Source organism: Channa argus, chromosome 12 (genome assembly GCF_033026475.1).
Source record: "Channa argus isolate prfri chromosome 12, Channa argus male v1.0, whole genome shotgun sequence".
In the NCBI taxonomy this organism is placed as follows: domain Eukaryota; kingdom Metazoa; phylum Chordata; class Actinopteri; order Anabantiformes; family Channidae; genus Channa; species Channa argus.
This window is the reverse complement of record NC_090208.1, coordinates 21,190,757-21,216,299: the sequence shown is the minus strand read 5'-3', so window position 1 is coordinate 21,216,299 and position 25,543 is coordinate 21,190,757. Positions and strand designations below refer to the sequence as shown.

The window sequence follows — 25,543 nt, the reverse complement described above, 5'->3', positions numbered from 1 at the left end:
CCTTTAGTAGCTGGTACAAAGCTCTCCAGACACACTCACTTGATCCTCATTAGCAGGTTAATTTTTATTACTACAGTTTAATGCAGCACTTTTAAAACAGCAGTCCCATTTAGGTGTATGCATGAAGTATTGGGCCAGTACTGATCCAGCTTACTACCAGGTATGTTTATATTGGTGCAGTTGATTGATGACACGATGTTTTAAAAGATTCCAGATTTAACAAGATACTTGATGTGGGTTTAACCATAGGCAGTTGCCCTGCACAATTAAATGTTATTTCTTTAAAGACAGACATGAGTAGAAGGTTATGACTTAGACTTAAAATATTTTTCTTCCTTGTACCTCCACTTTTAAAATATTCAAAGTGTAAAAAACAAAACCCCCACCAACTCCAAGAAGTCATTTTACAGTTAAAACTTTAGATTATCATAATCTTTGTTTTGAGACTAAACAGGATCCGTCTCATTCAGTCACTGGTGCACAGCATAAGCCCAACAATGTGCTCCTGTCCCCAGATGGTGTTTTGATAAGATTGGATCATAGATGAACACATGAAGTACATGCATGGATGTATGTAGTATAATGCTGTAGCTGTACTTTGAGATTTGGCTTCATAGCTTTTGGAATTTTTAATACTGGAACCTACAAATGTGGATTATGTTAAATATTGTTGGTGTGAGGATAAACTGCTTGAAATTTTACAAAATACTATTTACCCATTTCTTTATTCTTATAAAAAAAAAAATTCCCACAATGTAAACAACTTCTCATAAATTGTACACAGGTTTTTTTGACAAAGGAACAAACAAAACAAGACCAAGCAAAGTCAGAAGACAAGCCACTTTAAAGCCAAATGTAGTGATGGGTCTCACACTGTTCTGTGTTAAACTAGACTGAAGGCCTCTGCTAACAGTGATGTGACATGTTATCCCCGATCTGCTTGAAAATGTTCATGATTAACAGGCAACCGGAATGTGTGGAGAGGCAGGACCCAGCACAGGCCCAACGGATAATGTCCAGAAAGAAATCAGAAGTTAGGTGTCACAGTAAATTATTGTTGTTCTACATTAATAAAGCTGCCTGATATCACCACGTTAGGAAGCTTTTTTTAACCAGCCCCACAGAGCATGTCAGAGGCAGAAAGCTGCACTGTGGTAGGACAGAGAAACAATGCTGCATTTTCTCTACAGTCAGCAGAATCTTCCTACACGTAGCGTTTGATCTCTCACCTTCGTCCTTTTTACTGCTCAGAACTTTGAACCGCCAGAGAAAACTGACCTTCAGCTTGACTCAGTAGACCCAGAAATAGGTCGACCCACAAAACCTCCAATTAACAATGTTGCATTTGTCAATACAAATTAAACAGAAAAGTGTTTAAATGTTTACATATGCTGTGATGTAGATTTTGTTCTTTCACTGGACAGAGATAAGCTAGTTAACAAGCAGTTTCCATTGCTGAATCACTTGGCCTGCTCCTGGCAGCAGTCATCTTTTCATCTCGTTAACTCTTCACAAGAACGCAGCTACACCCATTCCCTAAAACATTAACCCCTGGTTTAAATTACTTTTCCAGCATCTAACATGTAACATAAGCAAACACTAAAGTGGCAAAGAATCTTTTCTGATGGTCAACAGCTAAATTGAGAATCTGGTTCAATGTGCTTTTAATACAATAACAGACTTTGGCAGAATAAATCCATGACATGAATTTGAGGTCAGAAAAAGTAAATCCAGGAGACATTAAATATCAGTCATATTATACTATCACACAAAAACAAATGTTAAGTTGCTATTCAGAGCAAACAATTTTTAAGGATCAACCACTAAAAGTTATCCAGAAAAATAACAAAAGTGTGTTAACACTGAGCCAGTGAAAAAACAAGCCATGGTGAAAAGTGTTAAGACTCTTTAGTGCTCAGCCAGTAATCATAATAAAGTATGCACCATCTAAACTACTTACAGTAACTAACTGCCCTATCTACTGTTCACCCTTAAAAGTCTAGTTTAAAAAAGGACACATCACTCCAGTTAATACTTGTATTACATGGTGGGAGAAGAGGAAGAGCTGTGATCTCTTGCTCTTTTTATTTTTGCCCATTCCTGAACCAACAGATTCAACTAATAAAAGCCATAAACTCAATCACAAAGTCTGGTTTCTTTGAAACAGTATGTTAGTGTTCCTCCTTGAGAGACCATGTTTTAAAGCCAAGCACAAAAAAAAAAAAAAAACGTAAACCTTCACTTCATTTACACCCATCTGAATTACTTTTTAATCCAGACCACCTCTTAGAGGGAGCAGGTTGGGCTCAGATGTGGGCAACTCTTCCTTAGTCCTTTTCCCCTCATTAATTCATATTTTGATTTTCCTAAAGACTGGATGATTTGATGCCTGCTCAGTGGAACCTATACAGTGTATATGTGTGTTAAACTGCACTCCCCTGTATTCCAGATGTTGAAAAGTTACCATGGTGACAAGCAGGTGGGTTTTGCTCTTTGTGGTTTCTTCAACAGTTTGATTCATCCAGTGTTTCATTTTATTTTTCAGGTGTGTGTAGGTAGTGTTTGTATTGAGTTCCTAGCTTCTTTGTAGTGTGTGGGTGCATAATAGAAAACTACGGTCTGGAGGTAGGCGTTTGATAGTACAGTAAAGGGGCTCCAGATCACTCAAGTTGACGCTCTTCCTGCAGCATTGTTGGGAGCTGAGATGTCAACTTAGAGACCTGAGTGTGTTCAATTGATCATATGATAGTCCTTGACCCAAAGGACAGGAGCGATGGAGTTGCAGATTGAAAAGACTACATACTGTGTTTGTTTGTCTGCATGCTAATGTGTGTGTTTCTACTCTTACTGTCATGAGTGTGTGTGTGTGTGTGTATATATCAGTGTGAGTTGGGCTGCTCTACTTTGAGCCCGACCAGTGATGGAGGCATCTGCCCTGCAGCTGTGGAGGAGGAGCTGGGAGGAGAGGCCCTTAAGCCGGAGCCCCCCGTGGCAGAGGTGGTCACCGCAGGTCGGATGAGTGGAGGTGGAGGGTGGTTGTGGGGTGCTCGGTTCTGCAGTGGACGAGTCTGCAGAGGCGGAGGCTGACGGAGGAGACTGGGGGGAGCAGATGGAGGAGCAGGGCGCAACAGTGGTGGTGGCTGTGAGAGAGAGGAGTGGGTCTGGGCAGAAGGGGTGGGAGATGTGCTGCTGGCGGCATCTGAGGGAGAGTTCTCCATTTTGACCTGAGGGGAGGAAGGGATAAGAAAGGAAAACCAAAGATGATAAAAAAAAAATAAGAAGACTGTCAGAGAGAATCTGTGGGTAAAGAAAAAAGGGGGAGGAGGTAGAAAGCTACAGGATCTTCTTAGTTTAAGTGCAATGAAGAAACAAAATCCGCTTTAATCATCAGCAAACAATATTACAACCAGCTGCTCCACATATTAAATATCTATGTATCAACTATGATCGACACGCTTGTCATACAGGAAAGAGCTGAACAAGGATGCGAACCTCTGGGAAAAGTCATGCGTGAGTCACCATAATGACATGGATCTACTTTCTTTTTTTAACGGGAATTGCCTAAATTCAGTTATCCCTTCTATAACTACCTAAAAACTAACATAATCACTCAAGTCACACAACTCGTATAACCACCAAGATTCATAGTATTATGTATTTACTATTCAAAGGATAACCTATATTTTTTTACCATCTGTGTTTTTCAAGTCTGATGCAACTTTCTATCGAGCAATGCTGTTCAAAATCTATTAAAAACACAACCCACGCATTACTGTGTATTCATATAGGATGGGTTGGATAATATGTTAATGTAAAATGTTACATTTGGTTTTACTGATATTTAGAAGAATCCAGAATGAACCCCAAACCTAAATTGGTTAGAGCTATCGTGTTGTGTTAGTGCTAAGTGTTGAGACTTGGGAAGAGAATTAAATGTAGTGTTCTTTAAAAATGGTTTTAACATGGTATTTTGTAGAACAATAGTGTTAATATTGAGTAAACCTCACTGCTCTGTAACGCTCCTCAAAATTAAACACAGTCTCCTCACCTCATCCTCCTCGGTAGCTCCATCTGTAGCTGCTGCCATGTCCTCACCACTCTTCCTAGGGTCTCTCTGTTCTCGGCTGGTGGCCACCTGCTCAGCTGCCCACTCTCTCAGCACCTCATCCAGATTGAACCTGCGCCGGTAGCTCACGAAGAATGAACTCACCTAACCAGACAGGGATAGACAGAGTTAACAAAGTGCCAGGGGAAAGAAAGTTGCACTGCATTCAAGGACACAAAGGCTGATACTGGAAGACAGATGAGGGATAAAAGTGAATATACCAATCCTTATTTTTCAAAAGAAAAATATTTATCTAGAGGGTGGGATGAAGACTAAATTAGAGAAGAGATTGAAAGCAGACAGGCAGCTCACAGAGTAAACTGCTGGATTTAAGGTTAGACTGAGGATGAGAGGTGATGAAGATGCTCACCTGAGCAGGTGTCTTGGTCCCTATCACCTCTGCAATGGCTGCAAAGTCCTTCCCATAACGTCGGATCGCTAGAAAGAACACCGAAGAATAGCATCAGAATAAAATGCATGTACAGTATACACTCACATTCATGAGCTGCAGTAATCTATTTTATGCTCTGTCTATGCAGAAGATGTTTCAGCTGTATTTCTCAGTTGTTCCTCTCACACGCTTCTGATGGAACCAGTATCCTCCTATTTCAGTCCATCTGTGTGCACAGCCGGTGTAACAGCTCATAATACAGTTGCTCATGAAGTGCATGACTACAGCCTGAAAACTATTACTATGCCTCAGGTCTATTTTTCCTTAGTTTTATGTATGTAACCACAACAACTATGTTCTGTGTTCTAAACTCCTGTAACTCCAACAATTCTCACGTTTCTCTTTCTTCCTTGTGTTTACTTTGATGCTTCCCATCCCCCAAATGAAATAATCTAGTCTAATCTAATCTGGAAGGAAAGGAAAGTTGACCTTCATGTTTCATGCACCATGTACTATTTGCTAATGATAGATACACCTTTGACCCAACTTCGTTTGTCAGTGTAGCAGAAGTGTGGCATCTTAAAGTGAAGCCAGACTCCCATCCTATGTCACTGGCGTGTTTGCTCAGTGTGCATCACCTGGTTTTCCCGGGCTTGTAATTCATGGCATAAAGTCATCTGAATAGTAATTTAATAATAGTAATAGTTTTCCTTCTGCTGGGATCATCAGAGCAATCTTGTTTGACTATGGTTACCACCTCATTAATGTGAGTTTATTAATGCAGGAAAGTCTCAGTGACAACAAAACATAAATATTATCATTTCTATGATTTTAATAATACTGTAATTCATGTGTTTTTTTTCTATTTTAGGTCAAATAGTTTTGGTTCCCAAAACTGTGGGAACCAAACACTAGGTTCATGTTTTCCTTTTAGCGACATCTAAAGAACTGAGAAGACTAAGATAAAATGACACTGTGCAAAGTGAGGTGACGATGTAGGAGGGGAAGGAAGATGAAGGTCCAGCCCTCACTCACCCTGCACAGCCAGGAGCTGCTCCTCTGTGGTCCAACGAGAGTTCATCTTAGGGGCAGGCTGAGAGAGAGAGAGAGGGAGAGAGAGAGAGAGAGAGAGAGAGGAAGTGGGTGTTAAAACAGAAAAAGAGGGGGTGAAAATAACATCATGAGAGCAAAGAACAGATTAAGACTAATCTCAGTCCTTTGGGGGTGGCAATATCATCAAGAGGGAATTGGGGAAAGAGAGTAAATAAAAGATAGAGGAGAGGGACAAACTGAAGACAGATCAGAGAGGAGAAAATGAACAGAGTCAGGAAACAAAGGGTTGTGAAAGTAGGAAAGCATGGAAAGATAGGAATAAAAAAAGCAATACAAAAAGACTTACCTCAGCAGGTCTGAAACTGTCAATACCTTCATTAACGCTCTGTTTTAAACTACTGTTGTTCTGTTTAATAGACTGAACCTGAAAAAAATGGAAGAAAAAAAATAGAAGAAAAATAAATAAAAGAAACATTATACCAAGTTAACTGGCTGAAAGCAACGATGCTGTTAACCAAACATATTCCTCAAAGTCCACAAACAAAGACACTTCTGTTTATTATCTGTTTCAATTAAACATGCAGTTAGCAAGGAGCCATGCTGTTCTACGGAAGTAGCAGTTTCAATTCAGACAGTAAATAATATACATTTGGAATCTAAATGATCAAACCCTCACATCAAATTAGGTGTAATGGCAAAAAATTACCAAATTTCAGCTGTTTGCCATTAACAAATTGAGCAACAACAATTAAAATGACTACTGCAATTGAAAATGTATTAAACCCCCTGAAGAAATGTTTAAAACATAAACATCAGAGGAATGTCTGGAGAAGGAAGATTGAAGCATACACTGAAAATAACACCCTGCCTACAGTGAAGCATGGTGGTGGCCCAGTGGCGCTCTGGGGCTGCTTTGCTTCCTCTGACACCTAAAACCTCCAGCGTGTGGAAGGCAAGATGGATTCATTCAAGTATCACAACATCCTAGAAGAGAATATCATGCTGTCTATGAGGAACCTGAAGCTTGGGTGTCAGTGGAGCTTCCAACAAGACAATTATCTGTAGTATACCTTAAAATCTACTAGTGCTTGTTTGCAGAAGAAGTCCTGGAAGATTCTACAGTAGCTGTCACAGTCATCTGACTTGAAGCCCACAGAAAATCTTTAGTGAGATTTGAAGTATTTCAACATTCAAACCCAAGAATATAAGTGAAATGGAGGCCATTGCTCATGTGAAATGGGCGAAGAATCTTCAAGAAAGCTGCCAGAAGAATAATTTAGAATAATTAATAATTAATTAAGTTGAATACCTTTCACACTACAGAAGTTATTAGAAGTTGTATTTTGGTTGACTTTGGAGGAGCCACTTGTAAAATGTTATTTGTTGCAAACAGCAGAGAATTTGTGAATGTTTCCAATAAATCTAATTTTCAGTGGGGGTTGGATAATTTTGATTGTATATCAAAATAGAAAGTTTTTCCAAAAAGAAAATGCACTGTGAATGCTTCAGCGCTGAAAAGATTTTACAAGCAAAGCTTAAATAAAAAGAAAGAGCTAAACTATCATAATTTTATCAGAATGTTACAAATGTCCGCATGTGCTCATATCTCCAATGTCTATCAAGGGCGAAAAACTGTCAGGTAAAGCGTTGGGACACAGCTGAGGCTGATCACATGACCTGATTCAGCTATGTCCGTTACCAACGACAACTTTCAATCTGCTGAGTCACTCACATACAGATTATAAACTGCTCAGACTTTGCCTCGCAAAATTTGCAAAATATGAAAAAGTATTAGTACTATGAACAAAATTAAACTGTGAGCGGCAGAAGGCTTTACTGAACACTGTGATATAAATGAAGGCAGATCAGTGATTTTAAAACAGAAATATACTGAAAGAACCCTAAGTTCTGAAAGAACACAAAAATACTGATGTTTTAATGTATAATTTGTTGAGAAAGATGAAAGCTGAGAAAAGTTGAAAGCTAGAAGTTAGATGTTAGAGTGCGTGTGATGTCACCCACTCTAGCTATGCCAACATTCTGCAATACACACTAATGGAGAAGTTGAAAATTCACCAAAAAGTACATTAAACTCAAACTGTGATTATTCAAAAAGATATTAACAAGTCTGATGGCTGAAAGTCGTCTGATTTGCTAAAAGTTTAAATGGTCTCGCTAGGCTGAAGTATGCCCGACTAGTTAAAGCTAAAAGAGGACAAAGCTGAAGAGGAGCTGAAGAGTCTTTGCTGAATAAAAGAATAAATATTTTGATATGAATGAATATTTTAAAAAGTATAAAAGATATTAAAAAGCTACATGTCCTTAATAAGCTGACCATTTGGAAGTTTGCATGGTTAGTTAGTTCCTAGCTGAAAGTAGGCTGAACTATTTGTACCAAAAACTTACGGAACACAGAGATCAGAAGAAGAAGACTAAAGATTAGGATAATATACTGAGACATTCAGAGCTCGTCTGGGCTCATTTTACCTGGGAGTCTGGTGCAATTTTCACAAAGCACCTACTAAAGGTACATTCATACTAACAGCAATAAAGCCAAAGCATGCCCCTCAGGAACACAAATTCATTGTCAGGTACATTTTATTTATTGTGATGCTGCAGCACCACAAAGCTCTGGGGGAGGAGTTGAGTTTCAGACAGATAATTAGACTACCTCTGAAAGTGCAGTAATTTAATTAATCTTCTTACATTTGACCAAAGCTATGACCAAATTTCAAAGATAAAGAATAAAGTTCACACCTGTCTCTTGAGTGAAACCAGCTGTCTGTCCAGCTGTCGTACAGTTAGTACCCCAGCATCATGAGAGGCTGAAAGGGACATGATGTCTCCCTGGTCCAAGTGCATGCCTTTGGGCGGCCTGCGGCGGGCTCTGAGAGGGTGGTGGCGATACTGTGCCCCAATACTTTCCTTCTTTACTGGGCCACAGCGGCTTGGAGTGGCCTTGTCAGAGCTGGTGCTGCTGGGGTTCTGTTTCACTGCCTGTGTGGACACAGCAATCAGGCAAATATAAGAACAGACGGATATTTTGACAAAAAAACAACATAAATAAGGCAAGGTTACATTTATGTATAATACATGAGGCAATCACAGGCACTGATTTGTCTAGGCTTCTCAGGCAATTCACGACCAAGAAACACAAAAATGTGTTTATATGTTTACGTCCACACACACTACAAGTCACACAATAACTGTTTTGTATTGCTCACCTCCTTCTTGGCATCGATCTCAAAGTCACTGTCACTACCAGGGTCTCCTTCCTCAATGTCTTCATTACTACATAAGAATAGTGGGGGGGAAGAAATGTAACTAAACACACCTATAGTTAAGCTTTGTCTCCATCCTATTTTATATATGTCTGGTTACAGAAACTATTTTCAAATTGCTCAAACATATTAGCCAAAAATGACATCAAATAACAGAAGAGAATCTCATTGATATTCATGAAACTTGTGCTCCCCAGGTTGACATGCTTATCAAGTGTCACGCTTATCAAGAGTCTTGTAAATGTCAGATCTCAGGTGAGTAGACTCTGAGAATGTCATGTTTCCTTTCTACTCTAATATTCATTCTTTCCCCTGCCCATTCTTTTTTTTTCTCCAGACTCCCATCTTTCTTCATGTACAGTTTTTGCAAGGGGATAATTAAAGTTTCACAGTTTCTCATACCCTTCGTCTTTCTCTCTCTTGTTGATCAGCCTCCTGGCCTGTCGGTCCATGACTGAGGTCCTGGTCCTCGTCTTCTTCCAGCTGTAATAGTACTTCACCAAGCTAGAGATCAGCTTGTCAGGTAGCTATATTAAAACAAGTAACAGTAGCATTAAATAGTGAACATTTTTTGGAAACTACTCTAACTTCCATACTAAATATATTGTAGTGTGTGCATTATTTTCCCCCTCTCTCACCATCTGCTGAATGCGATGGAAGCTCTTGCCATGGAAGCTGAAGGCCTGTTCGAACAGCACTTTATCCTCAACTGTCCACTCATCTGGGAAAGGGGTGAAGTTAGCAAGGTCAGCCAGTGACCGCTCCACATCGTGTTTGTGCCACAACAACATCCCCAGAGCCTGGAGGGCCAGAACCACAAAAAAAAAAGAGAGGAAAACAGAAGCTATTGTAAACATCTGAGTAAGACAAAATGAGGCTAGCTATACCTTTTTATGTAGTTTAGTTGAAGTTGTTGGTAAAAAGATGAAAACTGATGCGTAGAAATTAAATGATCCCTAGCAGAAAGGTTACCTGCTCCATATTGTATCCATGTTTCTCTTTGGCCATCAGAATGTACTCATCCACTAGAATTCAAAGAGATAAAATGGGTTTAAAATTTGGTTTAAAAGCGACGGTGGAGGAAATAGTGAAAGGCGACAGAGCAACAAAAAGAGGATTGTTGGGTGAATATAAGAGACAAACCCAAGTAAATAGAGAGGTACATAGAGGAACAAAGATAGCAAATTTAAGGGGAAAAAAAGAGAAAAAATTATGGAAGATGGAAAAAATTTAAGTTTTCATTAATATTCTCTAGAATAGAGCCACTCAACTGAAAGTCATGGAGCTTATACCAGTGAAAGAAAGATACAGTAGTTGTAGGCATGTGGGGAGCTTACACATTGCATCCGAGAGCTGACTGTTAGGACACCAGACCAACATGCTCCTCTGGTCCTTCTCAGTGTAGCGTGTTGGACTGTCTGGTAGAGAAAACAAAAACACATTAGATCCATAAATTAGGTTTAAACATTTAGTATACTCTGCCACATTATTTCTGTGTGCTTCCCCCTCCCTTCATTTCTTAGGATCCTTCAATTCCCAAACTCTCTCTCTCTCTCTCTGTACAGTATTCTACTACAAACAGATTAACTTTTACTTTCCACCTCCCTCTCATTGGTATGTTGTCTCCAGTCTAGCCAACAATTTTGACTCTCTCATCTCAGAGAAAGAGTAGGAGACAGTGACAGCACTGACAAATTCCAGATGTTAAAGGTAGGCATGATAATTTTCCCACTGTTCAGCCACATTACATCTACTCCTATTACATGTTATCAGAGTCTTTCACTAAGCTCACTTTCTGAATATTTTCATTATATAAAACTGTATCCAAACTAAATAAAAAATTTTTTAAAAAAGCCTGCCAAACTAGCCCTATTCTGCTTCAACAACGCTGCACACTGTTCTGAAGCATCAATAAAATTTAAGACCCATTTATGATTGCAGTAACAGATATGATCAATTAAATAATGGGCTTAAATATTGTAATGTAACCTTTATTTACATAACAACAACAATCAAGGATTGACCTAAGCACTTTACAAAAACATAAATCATTAGATTTTTAAAAATAGAACAAAAAAGAATTAAAAAAAAACCAACAGTTTATCACTTAATAAGTATCAAATGCCTGCTTGAACAAACGAGTCTTAAGTTTGGATTTAAAAGTATGGAGCTCAGATGTGAAACAAATAACGGGAGGAAAAGAGTTCCAAAGCTTAGGGGCAGTAACAGCAAAGGCCCCATCACCAACACTTTGACCCAGATCTGGGCACAGCTAGAAAGTACTGATGAGTTGATCTGAGATTGCGATCTGCCACATGAATAGTAACCAGATCATCCAAATAAGAAGGTGCCAGACCATTGAGGGCTTTAACACCGAGTAATAATATCTTACAGTGGATCCCAAAGTGAATAGGAAGCCAATGAAGAAAAAGCAACGCAGTGGTTATGTGGTCATGCTTAGACATATTAGTAAGCAAGTGTGGCGCAGCCTTCTGCACCTACTGTAGCAGCTGAAGAATTGACTGGTTAACACCAAATTACAGGGCATTACAGGAGGCAAACCTTGAGATAATAAAATCTTTTGCATTTCCCATAATTGAACAAGCAGATAGCTGTAAATGATGCAACATTGTTGCAAAAAGGTCATTTGACCTTCATTTCTCTCAGTCCCCTCCTTCTACGTCATCCATATTTCTTTTCAACTCTATATCTCCTTCTCAACCCCTATTTACTGTTTCTCTCTATACATCTTCTTTTTTTAAATTTCACTCTGTCATCTCCTTTACTTTCATGCTTACCTGGTTTGAACTCTGGGATCTGAGCCTGGTAGTCTCCTCCCACTCGGATCATGCTGTCTGCAGAGAGAGAGAGAGAGAGAGAGAGAGAGAGAAAGAGAAACAGACATAGATGAACATAACTTTCTATGATATCTCCTACATAAAAGCAGCTAATGGGGATAAGAATTCCAATAAAAAGGCAGGTGTTTAACTAGATGTTGTGGAGCTAGACGGACAGGATCACAGGAAGACATAACAAGAGACAATGAAAAGTCAAGTACAGACTTAATAAACTAAACAACAGCGAATGATAAGCATCTTCCATTTTGTACGTGCCAAAACATCTAACAGGCTTCACTGTTGGTTAATTCTATCAAGTTTCTGCCTCAGCAATAGCAAAGTGGACTACGCTCAATTCAGAATCCAGCCAACTTACTCCCAAACACAAAATACTGTATAAACCTGATTTTTTAACTATAACTATAAGCTAACTATAAGCTTTAAGCCTAGACTTAAAAGTAGAGAGGGTGTCTGCTTCCCGAATCTGAACTGGGAGCTTCACCTGGGTCAAGACAGGGTTTTTTAAGTAGTGATTTGATTACAGCTACCTTATTGGCCTGTGGTACATAGCCTGTTTCTAAAGATAGATTGATTATATCTAATACGAAAGTGCCTATCAAGTAAAGCCTTCTTGAGCAGTCTAGTTGGAATAGGGTCTAACAGACAGGTTGGTAATTGAGATGAGGTTATAGCTGAAGTTACCTCAGCAAGCTCTATGGGTAAAAAGCAGTCTAAGAGGGACTGGGACCTTATTGATGATTCTAGCACTGTTTTACATGAAGATCTATCTGTAATATTTTGGGGGAGGATCTGGTGCATTCTTTCTCTAATAGCTACAATTTTATTCATAAAGAAAGTCATGAAGTCATTGCTGCTCAGAGTTAAGGGAATAGTAGGCTCAACAGAACTACGACTCCCTGCCTGGCTACAGTGCTGAAACTAAACTGGGGGTTGTTCTTATTGTCCTTTATTATAGATGAATAATATCCTGTTCTGGCATCACAGAGGACTTTTTTGTACATTTTTAAACGTTTTTTTTGAGGCTAAATGTGATTCTTCTAAATTAGTGGAACGCCACTTCCTTTCTAACTTTCGTATTGCCTGCTTTAAGTTGTGAGTTTGTGAACTATACCATGTAGATCACCTCTTCTGGTTTACTACCTTCTTTTTCAGAGGGACAACAGTATCGAGTGTTGTACATAGTAAGGCTGCAGAATTATCAAAAAAAAAAATCAACCTGTACAGAAGTAAAGTTAAGGTAGTTACTTTCCATTGTATTGACGCATAGTGAAGCAAATGATGAAAGAATCGTTTCCTTAAATTTAAATTTATCGCAGCATTTTCAATATCTAAAGGTAACTGCAGTTTTACCTTAAGTTTGCTTAGTTAGTTATGCTCATTCTGTGCTGTCACAGACTAGAAATCTATGACAGTTGGTGGAAACAGTGTTTAAGTATGTTAAGTTATTTATGTTTCAGTATCTGCCAGTGTTTTCTCAGCTTACCTGTGCAGTTGACTGATCAGGATTTTACCGTCCAGCAAACTCATAGTAGAACCAAAATGGCTTAGTATTTGTACTGGTACTTAATATTGGCAAATACTCAAATGCAAATACTTGTACTCACAAAAGTATTAGGACATCCCTAGTAAAACATTGCCACCGCTCAATGTCACATTTCCTACCCTTTCTTCTGTAGATGCCCCTTATTTTAGGTGACATCATCAACAACAAGAGACTGATTTTATTTAGAAATTAGAAATATGATGACTAAGAGTTTTACAAGAGGAACAACTACTTGTTATATTTAAATATTAATTCTTCTTAATTGGGAAAACAAAGTCACTTTCAGTCACAGCATAGAACTTTAACAATATCATTTAGAAACAGCATATCGTGATATTATGTGATAAATATAATTATGCGCCATATTCATATCATGATAACATTTTCATCCATATCACATCCAAGTGAGAGTCACCCAAACAGATGGAGAGAAAGGAAGATGGAAGTGTGACTACAAATAGGAGACATTAATTGGTGCTGTTGTGAAGCCAGCAAGAGACAGAAGAGATGGAGAGAGGGTGGAAAGCGAGGAGTGAAGAGGGACTATGAAAGAAGCAGGGAAACAGGCTGGGAGGAGGAAGAGAGATTACAGTTTCCTCAGGGACAGAAAACAGGAAGGGAGGAGAGGGGGTTAATGGAAACTACAGTAGATGGTAAGAAATAGGTGGAAAGAGGCAGGATGAGAAAAAGCTGGTTATAAGGAAAAAAGCAGGATAGGAGATGCAGGCTGCCTAGATCTAAGAGGGAAATGAGAAAACAAACAAAATGCGGGAGATAGACTGAAGAAGGATGCAGGAGGTGGAGGAGAAGATGAAAGTGGTAGTTGCAGTACTCTAGGTAATGCCTTTTGAACAATCTATAACTATTTTACCTAAACTGCTGTGTTTCATAAAAATGTGTGAAAGGAGATAATAGTTATAAAATGAAAAATCAACCATGAGTCAGTGGGTGAAAGAGAAAATGGAGGACAGATGTATGTGGGCAGGGGATGACAAGGATGAAGAGTGTGGGAAGAGGGTGGAAGAGAAACGGAGGGGATGACAGCGGAGAGGAGGGACTATAGAACTAGTGCAGCAGTTCAGTTAATGCAACTGGAACAGCTGGCATTTCTGTATGCATCTCACTCTGGGTTGTGTTAAACAGAAAACCCAGAAATTATACATTATATATATATATATAGATAATTATTCTATATAATAATTGAAATCTATATAATTGTATATTTTTAAATTAACCGTTTGTGTGTGTGTGTGTGTGTGTGTGTGTGTGTGTGTGTGTGTGTGTGTGTGTGTGTGTGTGTGTGTGTGTGTGTGTGTGTGTGTGTGTGTGTGTGTGTGTGTGTGTGTCTACCGTGAGCATGCTCCTCATCACTGCTCTCCTCCTCAGAGTGTGGTTGGCTGTTTCCATTGGGTACGGTCTTAGATCTGCTCCTGGACAGGACTCCAGCCCCCGAGCGCTCCATCACTGAGGGCATATCTGCAGAGAACACACAAAACCTATAAATACCTATGAAACCCTATAAATACCTACTTTACTCTTATAAAGCACAACAGTCCTTTCTGTACAACTCATTCACACTCAGCAACTCTCAGTTATTTCTCCTTTGCCCTCATTATCACTCAACTGCTCTCAGAATCACCTTCTAACTAAATATCTTACAAATCAAAACCTTTGACTGGCAACCACTGAGTGGGACAAAAGGTGATAAAAATGCCATGATACAGCTTTGTTTTGTTGAGTGAATGTTATTACTAGCTTATAGCTTATTTTGAAGTTCTGATATTCTTCAAATGAGTACTGTCCTCACTCAGTACATCTACACACAATCCACAGCCATTTCTTCATCTTGCTTATCAAATGACCCAAACTGATTAACTCAAGTCTTCCTTTGTTAAGCCAGTTACTTAAAAGCATGCTCCTGTTATGGGGGAACCACCAACAGAACAAAATACCTTAATTGACAGAAAAATTGTAATAATGAGTTAAAAGTAAACAAATCTGACTTTTCTCTGTCAGCAGAAACTCTGACATTTTTAAAACTTCACAAGTCAAATAAGTGCCGAACTTATTTGAACCATTTTTTAAATAATGTAGTCAGTTGTCAGGTATGGTTGTGGCACTAAAATATGAGATGACGACCCAGCATGACAGGCATAGGATAGGACAGGATAGGAGACAGGCAGAAACAATTAAAGTAATACTACTGATTGATCTAATGACTAGATTTATCATGTCGCAGCCAATATCCAATCAACCTAACAAAGTCAGTATCTGAGCAAATAAAAAAGCCAAATGTTCCTTTCTTTCAGATTCTGATTTAAAGTGTCTGTTGAGGGTTTGGAGACTTTATGAAGACATCACCTTAGGATTGTGGAAACTGGAATGGTCATTCATAAACTACAACACTGTATTGACCAAACCAATCTGATTGAAAAGACAATAAACAAATCAATTTATGGAACGATCCTTTAACAGTAATACACACAATTCAGAGTTGCAGATTAGGCAATGCCACAGTATTCCACATTTTCAAATATTTTGGAAAAATAAGCGTTAATACCTCTCAGACAGTTATTGAACAACACTGTCAGAGATGCGGGGAAAGTTGCTTTTAAAAAAAGCTATAAAAGTTGTTACACAAGCAAACAAATGCACACAACAACTGACAATTGGCAGCATGTGGTAATCAACGTGGGAAAAACGTGGATAAGGAGAGCACTTCAACATGAAGGGGTCTCTCATTTATAGTGTCATCCACAGTCAGGGCTACATTACACCATAACTTGGTTTATCCTCATTTTCCTTCTCTGCCTGTATCTTCGAGCTGAGCACAATAGACTAGGAGCTCTGATTAAGACCCAGCTCCACATGTAGAAATCACAATTCTTTCCTATTTACACGGTGCGGTTACAAACGACATAGTACAAAAAGGCATCGGTATTGGTCACAAGTTGGGAGACAAACACCAGTTTATGTGCGCTGTTTACGCTTGCTTTCATTCACAGTCACGTCAGCAACTTCACCTCCAGTTTCCAAACTTAAATTACGTCCAAAACAAAGCAGAGATGCGGGGTTATGTGACAGAGCATAACTTTCGTTCATATTAGACCAGTTATGCGATTGAGGATAGCAATCTTCACAGCCCGTGAGATTAAATTACTTCTGCCGAACTCCGCACAGACAATACAAATGTCTGTGTCTCTGTTGGGGTCTTTGTCTATCGCTGCACTCAGTGGCAGCTCATAACTACAACAGCCGTTCCCTAACTTGACTGAAAAATCACATCCCCATCTATAAGCGTCTGAGCTGTTTAAGCCCATCTTGATGCACCAAAGTTTAGGAAACCGCTGTAGCAACAGCTACAAAGGAGAAGGAGCAGTGGGATCCCGCCCCAGGTTTACTTTCAACGAGAGTTTCTGTGGTAGCCTCGGACACGGCGACGGTAGCCTCGATCACAACCAGAATAATCAACTCTTCTGAACAAACGAGTTAATATTAAAATCCAACTGCTAATCCAGCAAGGTGGGGACTAATTGTAGTAATGAGTATTACTCAACTACACACTTCTATGCTCAGTAGTCCATTTCACCAGCCTCTGCCTAGCAAATGGTCAGCTTTTGTAACTTTCTGCTACCTCAACGAACATCATTTGGAAATCAGTCGTACACGCTCTGCCAAAACACTGCCTACGGAAATCGAGGTTCCTTTAGTTTACGTTTTCTGTACTACACGTTTCAAAACCGACACACCTCTCTTGTTTAATGCATCATTTTTAACTAATTCTTACAAATACGACAGCCATTAATAGTTCTTAAATTATTAACCCCGTGTCCATGGATCTCAGGACAAATTTTAGAGTGACCTTATGGTGCCTTTTTTTGTATTTGGTACAGGACACGCTATGGGTACTCCTTTTCAGTACAAGCTAATAACCTATGTTTTATGCAAAGTAGTTAATCAGCAAACTTAACTAAAAGCACGAGGTGGTGGATTTACATCCCATGTTTAATTTAGCAAATTTGCCCCAGATAAATCAATATTTTCACTGTTTTCCTGAGGAGTCATCTGTGCTGTGTGTCAGACTTTGAAGTCCTTTTGTTTTCCCCACGCTTACGTTGCTGATACTACTACTACTGACGCTACTGTCTGCTGCTGGTGTGGAGGAAAAACTCGAATTCTGGGTTGTACGAACTCCAGTTTGCGGTCTGTATGATATAATTTACTATAGTCTGAACGTCTTAAGTGATTTCTGTAGAAAAAATAATCAAAACGAAGCACCATTTCGCCCCTCACAAAAGTGCACTCTGAAGTCAAACCTATTTGTACATTGGGATGCTAATGTTAGCCAGTTAGCTTGCGGCTACTACGCTCTCGTTACATTAGTAACGTTAATAGTTGGAAGTCGAGATAACAGTCACACTGTACCTGTGTTTCGTTTCTCTCCGCTTTCCCGCACTCAAAACTTATCTGCGCCTCTGTCCGTGGCTTGGACTCCTCTCCGAAGTGGTAAAAGATAACCACGAAACCTAAAACGGCTTAATTCTTTCCTAATTGAAGAGCACAGTCAATACAATGAAGTGAACTGCATGGATAGCTGGAAACAGCCGTGAGTGTGTGCCGGGGAGACGGACGACACCCGGAGAACAGTGAGGTGGACATCCGCCCCGATGCGTTCGCCTCTCCCTCTCCACCAGTCGTGTGGATTGACAAAAACTAGTCCTGTAAAACTATAAAATGTGCCCTCTTTCGCTCTTTGGATTTTGTTGCTAGATGTGTAATTTGCCACATTTTTGCCAACATAATGCAATGATGGCCTATGGTTAAAAAACTATTATTAAAACTAAATGCTAATTAATAATATTATTGTTATTTTCCGCGGTTAATCCAGTTTAAATTGCAAATAAAAGAAAAAGGGGTTTCGTTTTAAAGAATGAGTGGCTGTTATTTACTCTTAATCTGTCGAATATCAAAATCCCATAAATTAAGGACTACTTGCCAGTGTGTCGGCGGAGGGATTCGTCAACTGTGCATCTCTGTGGTGAGGCAGGCTGTCCAGACTTGTACTGATGTATGCATGGTGGAGAAAAGGGCAGGAGAGTGTGGTACAATTGAAGTGAGTGTGCGTGTGTGTGTTCGTGTGTACGAGAATGCGACCGAGTGCATGTGACTTTGTGCATGAGCTGACAATGACTCAGATAAATCGCCTCAATGTACTTTCCTTAAGAAAACGCTGAACAATTCCAAGAGTTCTGCTTTGTGTGTATGTGTATGAGTGTGCCTGTGTTTGCACCAATCTGTGCATATGTGTGTGAGTGCACAGGTGGATGAGAGTGTGTGAGCAGAATAAAGAGTGTTTCAGTGATAGCTGTAGCAGGATTTGACACACCTGATGCTTGCAATAACCGCCCCCCCCAAAAAAATATGACAGACACAGAACACGATGTAACCTTCACAAGTGCCTGCTGCTGACATGTAACAGCCTGTTACACACCCCTCCTTTTCTGTCTTTACTTTCTCTATGGCATCACCATTCCCTCCTCTCCTCCCCACCTCCTAATCATCATCCCAGTTCTGTTGTTTTCCCACCTTCAACTCCGTGTGATCTCTCTTGTTTTGCCTTCCACATTTTTCCTTCCACTCTCATGCTTCTGCATCTCTCTGTAACTCTTTTATTTGCTGGCTCCCTTTTCCTCACCACCTTTTTGCTCCTGTCTTCTCCACTACTTTATCCTTATCCCTCCCCCTTCCTTCCACCTCCTGTGTATCTGCCCTAATTCTCCTCCCCCCACTCCCTGCTATGTTTGTGCCCCCTGATTTATTTGTTTCTTCTCCTTTTTCCTCCTCTCTCCTTTTCTCCCCCTGCCTCCCTCCTTTCTCCCCATCTTTTTCCTTTGCCTGCTCCCCCTCCCTCTTGTGCTGTTCAACACCCCCCCACTTCCTGTCTTCAGTGATGACTCCTCTTCTGTGTCTTTTCTGCCTCCCTCCCCTCCTTCCTCATCTTCATCTCCTTCCTCACCCCTCCTCTTCCTCATACTTCTTTTGCTCCTTCCTGTCTCTCTGTCTCATGTCGCTTTCAATTTCAACAGTATGTGTGCGTACGTGCAAATTCTTCCCTTCCCCTCCCCCATCTTACCCCTGTGGTGACAGTAAAGCAGTTTTGCTTTCCTCACCTCCAGCCCCCCACACTCACCCACACCCCCAAAACCTCTCCTCTTCCTTCCCCTATTCTTTCCCTTTTTCCTCTCATTTTCACCCCTGCCACCTCCTCCTGCTCCCCTCGCCTCCACCCCTCCTCTCTTCTCATTAGTCAGTGTCCATGAAACTCACCATTCCACTGTATCTCCTCCTCGCTCAGTCCTCCAGTCCCTAACACATTCTCACTAATGAACAACTGCTACATCTCTTCCTTCCTCCCCCTCTCTTTTCACCTCTCAGCTCTCTCCTTTCATCATCATCTTCCCTCTTCCTGTCTCTGTCCTCCCCTGTCCTCTTACTATGTCCTCCTTCCCATTTGTCTAGCTCTCTCTAACCCTTCCCTCATCTTCTCGCTCGGTTTCTCTTCGATCTTTCAGAACTGAGTGTCCCTCCCACTCTCCCTTTAGCTCACTCTTGTTTCCACTTCTTTCCTCACCCCACCGCCCTCCCTCCATCTCTCCACCTGTCTCATTCTCTCATCTTGCCTGTATATCTGTCTGCTCCTCTCACTTTTGTCACAGTAAATGTCTTTCTCCTCTGTTGTCTCTTTTCCCTATTTCTCTCCACATAACTCTCAATCCTTCCCTTGTACCTCACCCTGAGTCCTATCCCTGTTTCCATCTCCCCTGTGAAGTCTGGAATCAGAAAAGACTTTCTCTGTTATCTCAGGAGATGCATTGATCTAGAATCGCATGTCATAGAATGAACACATTCTGCCCAAAATTCACTACTATTATAGATACACAATTCCCTTTGTCACTGCCAACTCAATATTTTATAATGTTTGTGCAAGACTCACCATGTGACACACACCACGACTCATTATAGCCTTAAACAAGAATATAAAGATCTAAATGGATACGCGTGTGTACATTTAAACAAAAATTATAGAAAGATATAAAAGATAATGCATCATTTGTGTCTGTTGACCCGTCCTTGTTTGATTTAAAATCATTGTGTTTATCTCAAGGTAAACAAAAGAAATATTCTTATATGATATTACCTGAAGCCCTATTGCAAAATTAATGTCTCCAGTGTATAGTGTCTCATATCCATACTTCTAAAGATATTTTAAGTCCATATTGTTCACACTGGAAAACTAAACTCATTTAAATAATCTGCATACTAAACAAAAAACCCAAAAACTGAGTGCAGTACATTGTGAAGCTGCTCACAAATATTGTATGTATACAATTAATGTATAAATAGTGCCGTTTTTTGGAGCCCTTTTAGTCTTAGTATTAAAGTGTAAACAGGTGCCAAAGGAAAAGACAGTTGAAAGAGGAAAATTTAAATGTTCACTCGGAAGTATGAATATAGTTTTAAAAATTGTAACTGCCCGTTAAAATTCTCAAAAAAGCAATATTTGACTCAAAGGTTGTGTCCCAGAAATTATTACAATCCCCACAAACCTAAAAAGTCCATAATACATTTCATGTCAATGAGGCCCGAAGTTGTTTAGATAAGCCTCATAGAAACAATGCCAAAGCGTTGGACATCACCCTCCTTATTTTCCATATATATGAATAATTTGAGTTGATATTCTGTGATTCTGCACTTAGTAGTATATATAGAGTATTTCTCCTTGAATTCTGCTATTGATACATTGTACAAACATACGAACATAAAAGTTAAAAACTATTAACTTAATCTAACGTTAATAAAATTATTATACTTTTTTGTAGAACTGATTCCGATTTGGCTTTCGGTCCTTCACCCCAGGAAGAAGCTGTAGGGCTCATCATGTGGATTCCATGGTATTAATATGTTTTTCAATAATTGCACAGATACTGTATGCAGCAGATAAACATTACCAGGTAATACTACTAGCAGTACTAAGAGAAGTACTCAGGCTAATATTTTATCACTTCAGAGCGTTTAGAGTGGATGCCCACTCTGTGTGATATAATTCTGTGCTGCAGGGTTCGCTGGGTTGAGACAGGCCTCATCCTCATCCACCATTCTCCTCTGGTCCTTTCCACCCTGCATCTGTTGATTCCCTCCCTCATTCTACCTCTGCTATCTCCCTGTATCCTTCTTCATCCTTCTTCTCTGTATCCGTCGTCGTCTTTCTTCTCAATTCTGTATTTTGGTCTGCAGAGCTGAGCTGAAGTGAGTGATACGTGTATGTATGAATATGTGTGTTTGAGTTTGTGTGTGTGCATGTGTATACCAGTATATGTGTGGGTAGAGTTGGGAGAAGACCAGATTGAATTTCATTATCCAGTCCTGTGAACAAACAGAAGAAGAAAATGTACAGAAGATCTTATAGACTTCCATGTACTCATAAAGACAAAGAAATAAAAGACCCGGTCCCGACTTATCTGCACAATGTTGATGTTTATCATAATGTCTTGGTTGAGACACAGAGCCTTATACAATGAGCATCAGGCCTAACGGCTCTCTGGCCCTCCTCGCGCCCCCTTCTGACATATGAAATAAATAGTTTTTCTACCATCAGCCGAGAGACAGATTCCTGCAAGACAAAAGACTGTAGGCGGGGTTTAGAGACTAGGCCATCTGCATGCTGGGGAGGGCTGCTGTGTGTGTGTGTGTGTGTGTGTGTGTGTGTGAGAGAGAGAGAGAGAGAAAGCAAACCCCTCATACAAGGCCTTTATCTGAATTATGAAAATTGTGTAGGCCTATGAAGGCAGCCACTACCTCACAATCATAGTCTTTGACCTATAGAATAATATTTAACCCTTTTGTGTTTTGAGTACTGCTGACCACACTGCTGTGTGCCAAAATCATATTAAAAACTACAAATTTAAAAAAAGTTAAAATTCCTTTTTGTTTTGCTTCTGCACTTATCACAGCAAATCTCAATATGCAGAGGGGTTAATCTTTCCTTTTACCATAATTAAAAGTGACACAATACAGTCATGTCAGACATTGTTATTACACAAAAAGAGGAAGTAGTTGTTATTTTATGTGTTAGATGGGCTATGCATGCTATGCCATGGTGTACAAAGAAATGTGTGTTCACAGACAAATATAATTTGCCATAGCTTTTACAGTGAAAGTCCAACTGTTTAAGGTAAATTTAACCCAGAAATATCCTATCAATAAAAAACAACAGAAATCTAAATATACTTTAACCATGTGTTTACATTATCATGTATGTCATTAGTCCAATATCATGTTTGAGTCAGGAAAAATATTGGTAGTTACACAGTGTTTTAAAATATAATCAGAAAATATAATAATTATTTTTTAACACTAGCATTTCTTTGAAATTGTGTGCAAATTACTGATGACATAACCTAATTAATACATTTTGTAATATTTTACAGGCTAATCGAGGTAAGAGTGTGTTATCATAGCTGACTAATGTTGTACCACTACTCTATCATTTCATCTTTCTGTGTTCATTTTTGTGTTAGGGCCTTCTGTGATGTGATTTCAGGGTTGATGCTTTCATGCCCTTGTAGATTATGTATGTATCCTTACACATTTGAAAAATAATAGTTTTAAAATGTTTTTCTGTAGACAATAACATGTTTTGTCTGTGGTGACTTTGTCACACTCTTGCTTTCCTTTTGTCTCCTCTTCTCACCACTGTGCTCTGATAATATTCCTACAGGAGCTTACAAGGTGAGAGAAGATACCAAACTGTGCTGAGTACATCACCAGCTGACTGCAGCTTGTAGGAAGTGGCGTCAAGGGTGTAGGATTGCTTAAATGAAAGCTGTAAAAGTTAAAATAAAACCTGACATTTCCCATGGCTTATAATGGATAATGTCTGGAGTGTAATTGTAGATTTAGAAGAAATAAAGGGCTGCTGAAAGAAGTGAATAATTAAGGGGTTTCTCTCTCCACACCGCCACCGAGTGGTCACTTCTACTACCTGTTTTTTCAATCAAGTACTGCCAGAAGCTGATCTCACTCCGACTAAATTGGTTCCCTCTTTGAGTATGAAGTAAAAATGTTAGGTAAAACCAAATAATTTGTTTATTACACTAAAAGCATGAATTGACAACTAAGAGAAGATCTGCTTAAAAGGGTACTTTTTTGGAGCTGCTGCTCACGAAACCATATTGTCTAGCCTGGCACTGGTGTTATTTACCATTTAAAGTAAAGCAACTTTTAAAAACTGCCATTAGATAAATCTTTTTATGCTTTATATTCAAATGTATAAGTCACAGAAGGGTGGGTATATAATTACTGCCTATATCAATTATATATCAGTGTGGTTTTTCCCATTATCCTGAGTCATTATTCATAATTACCTTATTTTACTTCACCAGACAATAAGAGCAATATGTTTTCAAAAACATATATATATCACAATAGCATTGCTATTATAACTGAAACAGAGGCAGTGGAATAAAGCAACTGCTGTGGGTCTAAAAAATGATGGATAGGGTAGGTAATCCTTAAAATTAAGATCATTTCCAGAATAAAAAATATGGTTCTTACATATACATCTTACATCTATGTTTTATATTTCCAAGCTAATTAAACTTAAAATGTATTTAATTTATTATCATAACTTCTTATAACCTGAAGTCTTGTAACTTAAAATGAGTTGAATAAATGTATTTCTGAATTTGCTCAACTGATTACATTACATTATTAATTTATTAGTTTATTGTTACACTTTTTAAAATTGTATTTATGCTATATAGGTTAGAAAAAAGGTTAATATTACTATAAAAAGTAATATCTGAGTAGGGCAGTAGCAAAATAAGATGTTAGAGTAAGTTAGTTAAAGTAATTTGACAACTTAATATGTACTTAAACTTAAACTTAATATAGCTAGAATGTTTGAATTAATATTATTTTGGAATAACCTAATCACACTGTTAAAGGTCAAAGCAAACCATAATCATCATACTTTTACTTAATATATGCATAGGTAGAAGTACCAAAACATGCATGTTAAATGTTAACCTTAACTTTATTTTCTTAAGCAAAGAGTGCAGCACTGTTTTAACTAACCCTTTTTGTGTGATGAAGTGTGTAAGGTTTTGTAATTACAAGCTGAAATGAAAGATTTGTCAGTGGAACATGTCATTTTTACTGTACACTCATTCTGACTGTAAGGGCCAAAGTTTATCCTCTAACAATGTAAAGTGTAGTGAGTTTCCTGACCCAGGACGGTCCTGCAGGGTCTGTCGTCACTTTTCCGAACAAGGAAACAGTATTCGCGCTGAAGTGGTGCTGCTTTCGAAGCTTTCGGAATAATTATTAACCCATAATGACCGTTGGAGACCGGCCTTTCCGTGGTAGCGTGGCCGAGCGGTCTAAGGCGCTGGATTAAGGCTCCAGTCTCTTCGGGGGCGTGGGTTCGAATCCCACCGCTGCCAGAAAACTTTTCTGTGGAAATAAAACCAATTGTTTTCATGTGCGTGCGTTGGCAAGACTGTGATCATAATTCACAACATAAACTCTACCAATGTTGGTAAAACTTGCTGAACTTCGTAGGACACCTAATAATTGGGAATTTACTGGTTTGATCAAAACATACCATATTTTTTAAGGTTTGTTTTTGTAAGAGCCGTGTTTTTGTAAAGAGAGCTGGAATGATCATTCCACTTGATTTATAGGATTAATCAAACAATAAAAACCTCCAGGTTCATGAATACTCTGAGCTATTCAAAGGCTGTACTCACTCTAAGTACAAATGAGAGCGAGACAATTTGTGTTTTATTTTCTCTTGCTTTGTACATACTTGACCACATTTCAGAGAAACTAACTTTTCATTCGTTCATTTTATCTGACAGTTGGAGTCACTGCAGGTTAGTATTTTAAGCTACCCAAAACCAAAGATAACACCATAAAAGATTCCTATAGAATTAACTACCCAAAGTAATAAAAATAATTCAAGCAATCTCCAGTTTTACCCATTAAACAAATGTATAATAATCTAAAAATTAAATATGCTCCAATCTGCAACAAAAGGTGGCTGACTGGACATACCTCATGACAATGTCTGCTGTTTAAAAAGAAACTTATTTTAAAAAGGCTGCAACTGTGTAAGATATTAATTTGGTGTAACTAATTTGGAAAGAAACCGTTTTAACATAAACGTTTATACATATGTATCTTAAATAATGTTTGCACTTGAGTGAGGATTATAGAGGTTGTGGCTAGTGATTTGCATAAGAATCATTT

At 39.0% G+C, this 25,543-nt stretch overlaps 1 protein-coding gene and 1 non-coding gene across 3 annotated transcripts; one reads left to right on the top strand and one right to left on the bottom strand.

The window, feature by feature from the left end:
* Positions 1-43: 43 nt before the first annotated feature.
* On the bottom strand, positions 44-19,689 carry rcor2 (REST corepressor 2). Of its 2 annotated transcripts, none has more exons than XM_067524841.1 (14): positions 19,559-19,689; positions 14,582-14,707; positions 11,629-11,685; positions 10,168-10,248; positions 9,803-9,855; positions 9,469-9,630; positions 9,233-9,357; positions 8,774-8,840; positions 8,307-8,546; positions 5,896-5,973; positions 5,532-5,589; positions 4,476-4,543; positions 4,049-4,210; positions 44-3,224 (listed from the first exon to the last, which is right to left on the bottom strand). In XM_067524841.1, exons 2-14 carry the CDS (start codon positions 14,703-14,705, stop codon positions 2,880-2,882), a joined length of 1,620 nt encoding a protein of 539 aa, XP_067380942.1. In that variant the 5' UTR covers positions 14,706-14,707; positions 19,559-19,689; the 3' UTR covers positions 44-2,879. The 2 variants fall into 2 exon arrangements, with proteins under 2 accessions (XP_067380942.1, XP_067380941.1); XM_067524840.1 differs by lacking the exon at positions 19,559-19,689 and adding an exon at positions 17,657-17,932.
* Positions 19,690-24,653: 4,964 nt separating this feature from the next.
* trnal-aag (transfer RNA leucine (anticodon AAG)) lies at positions 24,654-24,735 on the top strand. The gene has a single exon. It is a non-coding gene; the product is annotated as a tRNA-Leu (tRNA).
* Positions 24,736-25,543: the final 808 nt, after the last annotated feature.